General features: G+C 36.4%; 1 protein-coding gene across 7 annotated transcripts in view; it reads left to right on the top strand.

Moving 5' to 3' along the window:
- The window catches only part of EVI5 (ecotropic viral integration site 5), a 70203-nt gene that overhangs the window by 20795 nt on the left and 34648 nt on the right, over positions 1-14760 (top strand). For 3 of the 7 annotated variants that reach the window (XM_059854234.1, XM_059854233.1, XM_059854232.1), the window contains 8 exons: positions 414-557; positions 1562-1651; positions 1747-1844; positions 3228-3288; positions 5207-5260; positions 7567-7599; positions 8160-8306; positions 14496-14630. In XM_059854234.1, coding sequence (XP_059710217.1) covers positions 414-557; positions 1562-1651; positions 1747-1844; positions 3228-3288; positions 5207-5260; positions 7567-7599; positions 8160-8306; positions 14496-14630 — 762 coding nt within the window. The remainder of the gene's footprint in view (positions 1-413; positions 558-1561; positions 1652-1746; positions 1845-3227; positions 3289-5206; positions 5261-7566; positions 7600-8159; positions 8307-14495; positions 14631-14760) is intronic. The other 4 variants (XM_059854235.1, XM_059854236.1, XM_059854237.1 and 1 more) reach the window with 4 other exon arrangements.

The raw sequence follows: 14760 nt of genomic DNA, 5'->3' as shown, positions 1-14760 counted from the left end.
TGGTCAGGCTGATGGAGAAAAATAGGTTTCTCTTTTGTGATCCAGTTTCTAACATGGTGGTCAAGGGTGAGATATCACATAGCCTTAGATTTTTCAGCTCTTTTTAGTAGCCTGTTCTAGTTATTATTCAGGGATTTACAAGCTTGACTTCCCCTTAGGATCAGGAAGTGTTTTTGTTATCTGCTTTCCAGGGTAGACATTCTGTAGGATATTCTGTGTTGGGACTTCAGTTGCATGGTTAATAAAGATGAGTCATATCTTTCCTAGTCCTGTTGCTAGTACAGCTCCTATCTGTACTAAGTATCAATTACTTTCTTATATTCAAAATTTGTCAAAAACACATCTGCACTAAAACTACAAGCAGAAGCTTGTAGCTTAACATACTTGTGTATTTTATTCCTTTTCTTTTCCAGGAACATCTTCCAGAGCTTTATGTGCACTTTCAGTCTCAGAGTTTTCACACTTCTATGTATGCATCGTCATGGTTTTTAACTATATTCCTTACAACTTTTCCACTACCAATTGCAACGAGAATATTTGATATCTTTATGTCTGAGGTAACTACTAAAGAGTAGTCATATGTTATATTTCAAGAGTAGCTGTTGAAAGCAGTTATCTAGGTAGTGGTATAAATCCCCTCATGATGGACGAATCTCATAATCTTGCTTTTTATTTCTTATACTGATCAGATTATTTTAAGGGAAGGTGTCTGTGTGTGCAGTTTGTCAAGGAAGAGAGCTAAGTCACTGAATGTTGGTATTGTGTGTAGCTTTGTCTAAGCCTGTTGAAGTGTTCCCAAATCTGTTCTTTCTGGGTGCAGTGCACTAGCATTGCATGCAGCAGGGATATCCATTCCTCAGTATTATGGAGAGTTTGCAGTGGAAGCTAATGCTGCTTTCAGGCCAAAGTTGAAGTTCATTGGGGATATGCAAGCCAAGAAGGGGGAATGTTGGTTCTTTTTATTGACCAGATGATGATGGGGGCCAAAGAAGTTTTGGGAATTATTCAGTGTCATCACAAAGACACCTATGCTGTGTTTAGGATTAGAGCTTTGCACAATTGTAACTAGTAACAAATCATAGCTTATGCTTGCCTTCAGTCAGCTTTTAGAAAGCAGTAAGTCAAAGGTGGATCCTTTCAGCTTGCCCTCAAGAAAGTCCAAGATGGAGTATATAGTGAGACTTCCCCCCCCCAGTAGTTTAAGTGCATTGTACTGTGTCTGAAATTAAAATAGCTTTTTTGAGAGGTACTGGGGATTTTTCTACTTAGATATACTTTAAATGGTTGATAGAGCTGACCTAGAGAATTCCTGTCACTTGAGATTTTGCCTCATCACTAACTTCTCTGTGAGAGATGTCTGGCATCAGGACAAATAGCCAGATTGCTTGTCCTTGGAACAAAAAAAGAAACACAGAAGTAATTTGTTGAGAGATCTTTTCAGTAGCCCTTTTACTTGTGCTTACTTGGGTGAGATTTCCAATGTTAGTAAATAGTAGAGAAGCTCTGTGCTATTGACAATGGCATGAATGATTGTTGGATATTTTTTGACTTCTCTTCTCAGGGTTTAGAGATAGTATTTCGAGTAGGTTTAGCATTACTTCAGATGAACCAGGCAGAATTACTGCAACTTGACATGGAAGGAATGTTACAGGTAAGCTATGGTTATAATAATTTTAAGAGATAGTAGTGTGTTTATTTCCTTGCAGCTGTTAATTATATGTAATCTTGTGCTCTGATTGCTTTTAGCACTTTCAAAAGGTCATTCCACATCAGTTTGACAGTGGTCCAGACAAATTAATCCAAGCATCTTACCAAGTCAAATACAATGCAAAAAAAATGAAAAAGTAGGTATTACATTTTGAGAAAATAGATTATACTGTTGCTGAGTTACTGTTTGTTTACCCTTAAAAATTGTTATTTGGTGTTTCATTCTGAATTTTCCATCTTTACATTTTTTGGGGATTTTATACTTTATGAACAGTTAAAACTGCAGTTCTGTCTGAAAACAAAAAGATTCTAAAGTAGTATTTGCTATTTTTCTTAAATATAATAAAGCTATATCTCATTTACAAAAATAACTAAAAAAGCATTTGAAGAAACTGCAAGTTATGGGGAATTACAGCACTTCTGTAAAAAGGAACTGAATAGGAACGTTGGGTAGGGGGTGGTTTTCTGGTGGGAGGGGAGATTGTTTTTGTTTTTTTCAGGGTGAACGGACATGAAACTTTTGTGATCTGGCCTAAATTCTGAAGATTTTAGTTCTCAGGAACTGGAAGAATAACCATGGTGCTAAAGAGTGCATTTATAGTCAAAATTAGTGCTAGTTAAAATATCAGTTGATAAAACTTTGCAGTAACACTGACAACAGTAAAACAACTTTAATTTGGGGTTTGAAATCTTGAGAATACTGCTACTTGTTGTTGTTGTTAAGGTTAGTTGCATGTCTCTTCTGCCTTTGGTAAATTTTGTTTTGATTAGCAAGCTGCAGATAGTGTGATTTGCCAGAGTTGAGTTTGTTGGGTCACCCGTCGGTTGTAAAGTATCCTATGTTCATTGCTGCACTGCAGGTTGTGCCCAGGGTCTTCCAAACTGAATTTGTCAATCTTTTTCTTTTTTTCTTTTTTTCTGTCAGCAGCCTATGATCAGTAGAGTGAGCAATCTTCTCTAAAAAAAGAAGTAACAACAAAGCTTTCAGGAAAAATATTTTCTTTGCAAACCAGTACAAGTGTATGCAGTTGAAAATCCACCATTTCAAGTCTGAACTTCCTGATCTGCCTTCTGTAGAGGCATTGCTATCTCAGCTTGTGGGTTTTTCTTTTCATTTGGTTTGCTGGGGAAAGGCTAAAATTGGTTTATATTTAAGGTATTTTTCTCAGATTTCTTTGCATCTTTGTCTTCCAGGCTTTCCAAGCTCTGATTTCTTTTGGCTGAATCTAGTGAATTGATGACTATATTACATGAAGGGGTTATTACAGAGTAGCTCCAAATTGCTGCCACTGTAATGTATCCAAGCAAGCTCCTGCACTTCAGAGTGCTGGTTCAGTCAGCTCATATGTACTGAAACCTGTGTTTAAATTTAAGGTCTTGCCTAAGCATTTACTGGAGTGTATTTGAGAGGAAATATCAATAATCTGTATCTCTGTTCTACTGTTATTTGTTAGGTATTACACCAAGAAGTAAATTATCCGCAATGTTTCTGACCATAACTTACTATTTCTAATTTTTAGGCTAGAAAAAGAATACACTACAATAAAGACAAAAGAAATGGAAGAACAAGTTGAAATTAAAGTAAGGAGCCCTCAACAAATATATTTATGAATAAATTTAATTCCTAGATGGGGGGATTACATGTTTGATCTCTGCATGTAGCAGGACATAATTAAGGCCCCTGAATTCTTTTCTTTCAGCATTTATATTTGGGATGTCTGTTCATAGAGGACACTTACAGTGAAATTATTGAGACTTCTGGTGGACATTAAAAAAAAAAATCTTTGGGGACCGTCTGTACTTATTTTTTTAGTATTTCCTGCTGACAAAAGCTTAATAATAGATGCCCTCATTTATCAGAGGTTCCAAATATGCTGGTTTAGATGTAGGTGCTCCACACAGGAGGTTTGTATGACACATGTTAAGATAGACTTCATAGAGTGCACTTGAGTGGTTTGTCTTTGATTTTAATATCTTGATTTTTCTTATGCATTGGACTCAAATTGTGGCATCTTCTGTCTGCAGTCACTTTTTCTTTTGGCGCTTTTGCAGTTAATACAAACTGGAGGGAAAAAAACCAAGCTGCCAGTGGAGTTTATTTTTCCCTTTTTACTAACTGACCTACTTCCTGTATGTACCTAATCACTGCATCTTTTTGCTTTTGTGACATAAATAGGCTTTTGATGTCTTTTTTTCCTATTTCACTTTTTTTTTCACAGCATGTTGTTTGATCTGGATTTTCTTCCTTGTGGTTTTAGCCAGTTCTATGAGAAAAGACAGTGGGAGAAATTATGTGCAAGTATATTATATAAAACCTGGGTGAGAGAGTTAGGAACAGCCTTCCTTCTTCCTGTCCACTGCTAGTCATTTTGCCTTTCAATATCAGGTTTTGAGGCATCAGTTCTTCAGAAAAATGGCTGTGAGATGCACCTGGGAAACTAAAGGTATTAGGAGTCTTTTCAGGCAGTTTGTTATTGTACCAGGCAGTGAGGCAGTTAGCAGCAGGAGTATCTGCTGTAACAGCAGCTGAAATCAGGTTTGCAGGGCTCAAATGACAGCTCTCTGCAGAGCAGGACAGAGTAATACCATATGAAAGACAACTGTAACTTTAGATTCTAGTATATTAACTCATTTCAAATCCTTTCTTGCTTCTTGCCACCATTCCCCCCCAAAAAGGGAGAAAGCAAAAAACCTCCCCAAAACGAAAACCATGAAGCTCACCCCAACAAAAAGCAACCAAAAAAACCCCAACCAAACAATGCAAAGCTATCTGTTTCTAGGCCCTGCTTTGGGACATACGTAAATAATTTCTGACTTAGCAGAGCTTCTTAGCAGAAGAGACTATTTTAGGGGAGATAGAATCATATTTTGAGTTTGCCTTTTAGGCTGGCAGAATAAAGCATTTGCTGAACTGATATCCAGTCCTCTCTTCTGAGGGATATGGATCTCTTCTGTTTGAATGCTGACTGCTAAAATTTACAGGAAGTGCCCTTGTAAAGTATAGAGTTCAGTACAATTCTTTCTTACTTCTGGCACATTTGAGGTAATTCTCTGTATAACCTTACAGATTAATGTAAATTCTTGTGAGGAAAGGGAAGGAAACCTTGGAGCTGCCTCATTAGCCTGTCCTACTGCAGGGAGTGGGCTGTCATGTCCCTTAACCATGAAGACTTTGACCCTGTTTATGAAAGGGAGGCTGTCCACTCTGGTGTGGGTTAAGCCCCATGGTTCCCCTGCAGACATACAGCTTTCAGCAAATGCAACATAGATGGTTTCACATAACATGAGATGTGTTCTTGTTTTTGCTGTAGCAAGCTGTTCAAACTCATATTTTGAGCTAGTGCATAATATGAAAGGTTAAGAAGGTCACAATTTATTTTTGTATTTATATTGATTTTCATGGATGTGATGAGATAAAAATGTTGGTAGTTTGCTTTGCTTTTATCAGACTTTCAATTCATAACTTGAGAAATGGATTTGTGAACTGTTTACCTTCCAGAGGTTAAGAACTGAAAATAGACTCCTAAAACAGCGCATTGAAACGCTAGAAAAAGTAAGTATGTTGGGGATTAGATTTAATCTCTGTTAATTTAGATTTTATTGATGGCAACTTCATTATATGAAATGGGAATCTCAGAATTATAGTTTACTGTTTTCCTGATAATCTCCTGGTGTTAACTAGCAGTGCTTAGCCAAATAACATGGCTATCACCGAGCAATTAAGGTCAATGCTTTAAATATGTAAGGTTATGTCTATGTCTAAGTGATTATAAAATCAAACATTTTGACATACTCAGCTTATGTTGTACTGTTTTCGTTCTGAATTAGAAGCATATGTTCAAAGTCCAGAAGACTCCATGAAATAGTGGACTGTTTGTTTGGAAAAAAAGGTCATTGTGAGAGAATCCTCAGTTTTGAAAATCTGGAGTTTGCTTGATGTTTTTATGTTGGAGCAAAATGACAGACCTTCCAATGACCAAGAGATGTTGCAGCATTTATATTGAGAACAGGAACACTGCCATTCATTCGTTCTATGTGGTTTTGAGGTTTTGTGGCAATTTTGGGTACCTGGTGGGGAGAATATCCAAAGACTTATTTCTCGTGTGTTTAGTCTGGAGTAGAGTTTTGTTAGGTTTTTTTGTAACTAACTGGAACTTCAAAAGTTTGCATGAGTTCTGCTGTGGATACGTTTCCAACTATTCTCCAGTGGCCTCTACTGTATCCTGGTATCAACTTCCTGTGGCAAATTGCATCTTAGCTGCTCTAGAGGCTCAGGAATGAGAGCATTCCTGCCCATCTTAAGCACCAACAGGGACCATCTTTCAGCAAATGGAATTGAATGATCTTATGAGTTGCAAACAGTTGTTCATGTTTCACAGGGAAGAAAATGGTAATGTTTCAATTAAGAGTGACATAATTGAAAGACATCACACTTAGGATGTTAAACCCCAATGCAATTTTTTGAAAAGAAGTTGGTCTGTGTCAAATTCTAATTAACTGGTTTCAGAATTTAGTTTGGAAAAGATGCATAATAAGGGCACATAGTGAAAGTTGTGACCAACAATACAATTTTATGAACATTTTTATTTCTAGTATTGGACATTTATAAAATGAATGGAAGAGAGTAGGTTCTCTTTAAGAAGCTTGAAGCTGTAGTGATTCATTTCAATGACCTTGGTAAATATGTAATAGTTAATACCCCTGTTTATACTTGCAGAGGTTTGAAATATTTTCTTTTTTTAATTCTAAAGTCCAGGATGAACTGCCACATGCTAGTGCTTTTGCAAATTCTGTGCTTACAATTTCAGAATTCACCTTCAGATTATCCCAATCTGATTGGAATCAAAACAATTCAAAATTGGAAAATATTATTAAGAATTCCTGAAGATCATTGTCATTGCAGCATTCGAAGAATATCATAAAGTGTGAAAAATACATTAAATTCTTCTGTTGGAAACTTACACTTTAAAAACATTTTTCCTTTATTCAAACCCATCTGATTTAGTTGTGGTTTCCTTAGTGTACCTGAACTTCTAAGAAATAGCTCTTATCTACTAGTTTGAACTTCAGTTTTAATAAAAGCTTCAAGGACAAAGAAGGTCTGTGAATAGATGTATTTCTCTGTTGTAGAATGTTCAAAACAATTGATTGGTTTCAGGGGTGATAAAGTAGGGATTAATTAAATGCAACTGCAGGGCGGTCGGGTTTATCAGTGTGCTAAAGTGAAATTTTTTTGCACAACTTTGGCAAGAAAAGAGACTATGAACTGCTGAGTGTGTTAGTGCAAGAGTTCAGTAAAACAGAACATTAGCTGTCATAGTTGACATTTCCTACTTGTCTGTCAGTTTGTACCCTTTAACTGCTCTGCTTCATCTTAGTGGAAGCTGTAGTTCTGCATGAGTGCCTCAGTGCTTAGTGGAGTTTCTCAGTGCTCAAATTATGCCTTTGTTTCATGTTGTGGGGGGACTGTAGATGGTGTCTTGCAGCTATCTGTTCCATCCTATCAGATAATGCTTTGGTAACATTGATTAATTCAGGAGCAAGCCACTCAAACAAAAACAACCAGTCTCCTGTAGGTGAATTTTAAATGTTACAGAAATCTGGCTTTGAAACCTTTTTGTATCACAGATGGACTGTGTTAAATCCGTTGCAGAAAAGGCTGCTTCCTGGGATCTTTGGACAGAGTTGCCTTCATTTATATGAAGAGTTGTTAAGTTTGTAAAAAGAGTTTTTACTAAAAATGGGTAGAATTTGGGCATTTTCTTTCTATCAGCTCTTAGTCTTTTTTGTCACTATTTATCAGTCCCTTGTATTTTGGTTTCCCTTTTCCTCATTCCTGTCTGAATTTTTCCTTTGTAGGAAAGTGCTTCCTTGGCAGATAGATTGATACAGGTATAGTCTTTTAGTCTTTTACTGTATGACTCTCTTCCTACTCATAAAAAAACCCAACTGCTTTAATGCATGCATATTTGCATGCTGTATTCTATCCCTGCTTTGCTGATTTGGAATAAATACAGAGCTAATACATCTTGCTAGAAACTTGTTTAATTTTGTTTACTAAAAATATATAAACCCAATACCTGCACGTTATAGTAATTTTCCTAACCTATTGTAATTTTTGTACAAATTCCTGTGGCAAATGGATTCTATGACACTGTATTAACAATGAAATTGAATATTGTGAGCCTCAATCTGTGCATGTACAACTGAGTAATAATGCATGAAAGAAATTTTATTGAATGCAAGTGCAAAGCTGTGCTTGCTAGATGGATGCTGAACTTTGTAATAAAGTACTAAAGCAGCTGTTTAGTACTACTTGTCCTAAAATTTCTACCAATTGTACTCTGTGCTGTTTGCAAAACCAATCTGATAAAATAAGCAGCTAAGCATCACAAAGGCAGTTTTCCTTGGATTTGTCATCAAGTGCCTAAAAAAATAAATTATGTCCTAAGGGACAAGTGACAAGGGCCCAGGAGGCTGAGGAAAACTACCTCATAAAACGGGAGCTGGCCACCATCAAACAGCAGAGTGATGAGGCCAATACTAAGCTGGAGCAAGCTGAGAATACCATCAGGGAGCTCCAGCAACAGCAGCAATGGGTAAGGAGCCTGGCAGCACATCATCTCATTTTTTCCCCTCACATGTGTTTATTTTTCCTCATCATTACATGACATGGTCTCTGTGCTGTCTTTTAAACCCCTGTTCACTGTGATTTGCATTCTTAAAATTACACAAATTGGATTAAATGAAATTTTGCTCTGTTCTACTGATAGATGAGATTCATAACCCTGGATAGGTGTAAGTTAATGAGTTAATTAAAAAAACTAAACAGCATACCCACAATGAAACACACCGAGCAAAAAACCCTACAAACCAACCCAAAACCCTTCCACCACAAAAGAAATGCTAAGAAAAAGCACACATACAACCTCTCATAGCTCTTAATGCTAAGAATCTAGTTGTTGCAAGTTGTGTCACTCGAATACTCAAATTTGAGGATTGAGTCACAGTGCCCTTACCTAGTGTATAATTTAAGTAATTTCTTTCATGTTGGTGTTTCTTCTGGGTACCCGTAATTGGTTTTTTCTGAGTATGCTAAAATTGACTGCTTGCTGAAGTAGAAGAGTATCATCCCTGATTTTGCAACTACAAAACTTGATTAACAGGTATGGGTTTATGGGCATGTGGAGCAGGAAAATAAATTTTAGTAGCCTTTTATAGTGCTGTATTTGTGTGCACTCTGTTTTAGGTAGTGAAATGTTCAAAACTTCTGACTGTTGCTGTAATAGTGAAGTTACTTTCCCTAAGACACTTGAAATGCTCAGTATCTTCTCTTTGGGGGATAGGGGGAAGCATTTTAGCATCTTCACTTGCTGAATAAACTGTGCACTACTAGTGTTGATGTGAATGGCTTCATATTGTTTTAAGTAAGTGGTATCCAAGTACTTGTCTGGAGTCTTGGGAATTTCAGGTGTATGAAATACGACTTACTAGAACTAAGTATATTGCAGCTCCTTCCCAGGTTTCTTAATGTCAGTATGGCAGTTTGTTTTACATGTCTTCTGCCAAAGCTCTAGAAGTACCTGTGTCTCATATTGGAAGGTAAAGATGAGATTTATTGTTAGACTGAAAAGAAGTCACAACTTAAATGCAACATTCTAGAACTATTTTATTATGTATGTTTAATGCTTTTCAGTGTAAGAAGATACGTTTTTTGGAATAGCTGTAAGAAGAGATTAATGAGCTATTACTCTCTCATGTGAAATACTGCTTTTTATAGAACTTAAACAATTTCTTTAGGAGGAAAAATATGAAGAAATTATGATTAAGATGGGATGGTCTAGTAATACTTTCCAACATTTTTAGATAAATTATAATCTTTCAAATGAAGTACAATGAGAAGCATTTATAGACTTTTGGATATCCAGCTTCCATTCCTTTGGAATGTATTTTTCAGAGACATCCATGTTAATGACCTGTATACAGTGAAAAGTTATGAGAAGAAGACTGAGATACTGTATTTATTTGTCAATTGGTGGGAATATGACCTTTAATGCCTTTATGCTGTGGACCTGACTGGGTATCAATGATGGGGGGGCCTGACAGGTTGCCTAGGTGTGGGAACTGATCCTGAGCAAAACCTTAGATAACTGTGGGTTGTAAATTTGGCTGGGTTGGAGCTCTGGGTGCAGACAGCTGGATAAGTACTGCAGGAGTGGAGAGGAGAGTAAATTAAATTACGAGCACGCTTCCTCCTTTCCGTGCTTGCAGCATTGTTTTCCTCCACTTAAACGTAAACATGGCTATAGGAAGTTGTCTGTGTGTGGAACTGAGACTGTAAAACCATATGGTTATAGACAGATTTGTGCTGGCTTATTCAGACGTGCAAGGAATAGCAGTATGGCTTTGAGACTCATCAGAATTAGACAATGTGGTGAAAGAGTTAAAATGGTTTAAGTGAGGAGCGTTTGCGAGATCCTGCTGCGTCAGTAAGGCTGTAATCGAACAGGCTTTAACTGTTTCCAAGCATGGGAGTGGGAGCAACAAATATAAGCAGCTGCGTGCGTTTCGGGCGCCACCTGGTGGGAATGCATGGATTTATTGGAATTTTGGCGTTTTACTGTACACTTGCTAATTTTTTGCCACTTGCTAGTGCCAGTAGCTTTGTTCTTGGCAGTACTCCTTTTCAGTATTGTCTTGTATCTGTTTTAATGTTTTCTTCTCTAATTATTTCACCTTTGTTTATTGTCAGCAAAAATGATTGCATTGTAAAGCTGTAAATCACTGCATAGTTTCTGTACTTTTTTAAAGATACAGCATCTATTGTATATATTTTATCATCTACACCTTTTTCAGTATTGAATTGTCTGTTTTGGCATGATGAACAACTGTAATATTTGGATATGATTCTCTGAATAGAAATGTATGGAAAGAACTGCCTAAAGGTACTTGCAACTGCCTCTTCTGAACAGCACTGTGGGATTTTAAAAACCCACTGTTTTGTTGGTAGCAAAAAAAAATCAAAACAATAGTATTTCTAAGAAGGTTAACATAGCCTTTGTAAAAAGGCTACTCATTTGTATTTGAGTATTATCAAGGGTTCATTCCCTGTTCTGTGAGGTTGGATAGCATAAGTTGGATGGCTTAAGGGTAAGTATTTTTAATACTTACTGGATTTGTGTCTGAAGAAATTCTCCCCTGCAGCACTTCTGAATACAGAGGTGTGTAGAAGAATATTCTTTTGATTGAAGCCCAACACCAGAAGCCCAAATTACATACAAGTTTATTTTTTCCTGTGCTAAACTATTTATAGGGAGTTTTTAGTTGAACCAAAAAGACTTCATAATGAAGTGTGGAGTCTACTTAAAGAGGTAATCATTATACTAACAAATGATACTAACCTCTCTTTGGCTTGTCTGGCCTTTAAATGTGGAAGCTTGCCAAAGGCAAGTCATGGTGTGCTACCAAGTGATTAAGAGGGAGGTGGCTTCTTCCTCGTACTGCTGGTAAATCGAGAACTGCATAGAGGAAGTTTTGCCTGACTTGAACAAAATACAGTTTTCTTTTGAGGCATGCTAAAAGCAAGGGTATTTAAGGAGTTAGGGGAAGGGGTAATCAGCCTGTTGTAACTTACTCCTGATAATTATGTGCTGAAGGTTTTATTTTCTGTTCTTTTCCCCCTTCTTTTCTAAATGAAAGGGGTAGCTTCTTGCTGGATGTAAACACCTCCAGAATGCAAATCTTGTCTTTCCCTGTGACACTGTAATTGTCTATGATTACCCAGTTCATCAATCTGAATGCTTTAAAATTGAATCTGATAAATTGGAGGCTAATCAAGCTAAAATTAGTTCACATCTTATTTTTAAATAGGCTCTTCAGCTATATTATGTGAAGATAGAATTTTAATTGACTAAGCATTCAGATGGAAGCATATGCATTTTACAAGGTAATTTATAGAGATGTATTTGGTTATTGTTACAGCAACTTCATAATGCATGGTTTCTTTTCAGGAACTCATGCGAAAATGACTAATAATTAAGAACATAGTAATTGATATTGGGAATATATGCTTGAAAATGAGTGATGCAACTTTATGAAAGGCTTCACTTTATTTTACAGTATACTTTCCTAATACTGTGTTCTGATTTGCAACAAAAAAGCAGAAAATAAGAATACTGTATTTAGGGAAGTACTACAGTTAATGCTCAAATGTATAAATAAAGTTAGCTGGGTGCTGCTGAATCATCTGTTAAGGGCTCTTCAGTATAGTGTACTGGAGAAACATTGTGTAATTACATCTGTCATCAGCCAAAATAATAATTGGTATGGTTATGTTTAAGAAAAGTTGGGTGAAAATAAATCCAGTTGTATGGAGCCCAGCAAGGACTTGTTTCTTTTAGAATTAAATGGCAGTAGAACTACAGTTTTAGTCCTTTATATTACTTATGTCTCTTCAACGTAGGCAAGAAAGTGTTACTGTGGTTAAAATGTTTGGTGCCTGAAAGTCTGTATTTGCATTGTGGCTTTTGTCAGAAATTCTAGGGATTAAGGCAAATATATAAAAGCAGATATTCTTCCTGCAGTCAATTTAAAAGTAGTTTTCAAATGCTGTTTTAACTATAACTTGTGTTACTTTTATATACTAAATTATTGAAAATGTGCTTTGTTTTACTAGGTAGCAAAATGCACACCTTCTAATTTGTGAATCTTGATTTCTTCAGCCTGTTTTGATCTTGGCTGGGGTTTTTTGTATATCAAGACTTGACTTAGAGTTTGTTGTGGCTAAGTAAATAAGTATTCTTAACGTATTCCTTAGGCAGGCAAAATCCAAAGACAGATTTAAAGAAGTCATGGCTCATGCTTGAAACTGGATTAACAACTTTTCTTACATTCTCCATTACTTATTATTTGATAAACATCAATTAGATTTTTATGGAATACACTTACATTATTGCAAAATCAGCATGTATTCAGTTCTTCAAATCTGCTGTTTTCTCTCAATGTCCTGGAGAATGCTGCATTTGCTCTTATTCCGTACGTGTCACAGACAGAAATCTGGAACGTGAAATGTAGAGTCCATCTGAGTTGCTCTGTGTATTGGGGGATGAACCTGTACAAACAGCCAGGGAATAGAAAAGAGTGCTTGCTTCTGCTCTGCCTCTGCATGGTGTTACATATGGTACTTGTGTTGCTACATGATGCGAAACAACTGTAGAAATGAAGCAGCATTGTCCACCATCCTCCTCCTTATGCTCAAATTAGGTCTGCCTCCACTGCTTGCTGAGGCAAGAACACTGTGTGGGTTGAAAATACTATGAATTCAAGTAGTGTTGTATAAGGGAGAAATTAGTATTAATGTACAAGGATCATAGTGTATCTGTGTTCCATGTGTGTTGATGTGCACACAGTATGCCGAGTGCTTAAGTGGACAGTGTCAGTGACACTAAAAACTGCCTGCCTGAGCTGCCTTTGCATTTTAATGCTTTGTACATATCCCCTTCATTACAGCTTCCTGTAGGCACATATATATTCAAGAAATATAGTAATACTAAGAGTCGGGTGTACATTTTGAATTTGGATTGTACTGTAAGTCTTGACAAAAGGTTCAATTAGCATGCAGAAGTATAAAAGCAAAAAAAAAAAAATCCTTGACTGTATAGTTACATTTAAATCCTTGTTTTGTCCTGTTTGCCTTTTATTTATACATAAAAAGTCAGAGAGTGTCACACCCTAACAGAAGCATGTGGAACTGAAGACTTCTGTTCATATTTTTACTGTTTTTTAGATGCAAACTATGATGAAACTTTAGATGAAATTGTTTGATGCAAACATAATGTAAGACACAGCTGTATCTTTAGTATAATGAATAATCCTTAAAAAGTTGAATTGTTAATTAAAACTGAATCTATGAATCCAAGGGCAGTACTTATATTTCACAATGTAGTTAATGACACCAAAAATAGATTATTTTCCTCTAAATGTAATTTTCAGGGTAGCTATGTAAACACAGTATCTAAACAACTACGCTTTGAGGATTTCAACGCCCACTTTTTTCTTCAATCAGAAATTTAAAACCTGATTTAGGTTGGTGTTGCCCATCAAGCAAGTTTCACAATCTGTTAAACTGATAAGTCATTTTAAAGTGACCCGGGAAAGAAATAAAATGTATTTTTTGACTATTGACTGGGGGAAAAGAGAGTCTTTTAAATATAAGTGCTTCAGTTGGATGTATCTGAATGTCAGAAGGAATATACAGTGTGTGAGCAAACGAGACCCAAGAGCTGTGAAGAAAAGGGCAAACCAAAGTCATTGAAGTTTTATGACTTTGTAAAAAGTCATGTAGTTTTATTTTAAAGCCAAGATTATGGAAGGATTCTGTTGAATTGGAGTTCAAGTGAACAAGGATTGAGTGATATTTGTACTAATCTTGTAATTAGTTAGTCTTTCCCAAACATTTTTTTCTACAGATCACAAAATAATCACAGATTGTTTGAGAATCTTTCAATTAGGTTGACAATGAGAGAAAAGTGTGAGTTGCTGCTTGTCAGTACTGGTGGGGGTCTCAGTTTTGTCAGACACGTTCGGCTGTGTGGAGGTGCAGTTGTTTCAGTAGGGATACGTTTGTTAGCAGTCTGGACTGACATTAATAGACTTGTATATGATAAGCACTTATGCTGGTACTCCTGATATTAGACATTTGAATGTACTTGTCCCACCAAATCTGGTATATAAAACCCCTTTCAAACAATCTATACTTCATACTAAACATATTTCTGCAAACTTTGTAGCATAAATGCAGTTCACGATACAGTGAAGACTTTGTGCTACAGCTGGAAAAAGAGCTGGTCCAAGCCAGGCTGAGTGAAGCAGAATCCCATTGTGCCCTGAAGGAGATGCAAGATAAAGTTCTAGAGATGGAAAAGGTAAATCAAACCAGGACCTTCTATACAGAACAGCACTAGAAACAAACTACAGGTCCCTGTCATTCCTAGCAAGCAGAACTGTGCTCTAGAACCTTCTCTTCTCTGCTTCTGTGACTGCAAGATGCTTTTT

This window comes from Haemorhous mexicanus, chromosome 9, assembly GCF_027477595.1.
Source record: "Haemorhous mexicanus isolate bHaeMex1 chromosome 9, bHaeMex1.pri, whole genome shotgun sequence".
Classification (NCBI taxonomy): Eukaryota; Metazoa; Chordata; class Aves; order Passeriformes; family Fringillidae; genus Haemorhous; species Haemorhous mexicanus.
This window is presented reverse-complemented; position numbering and strand designations above follow the sequence as displayed.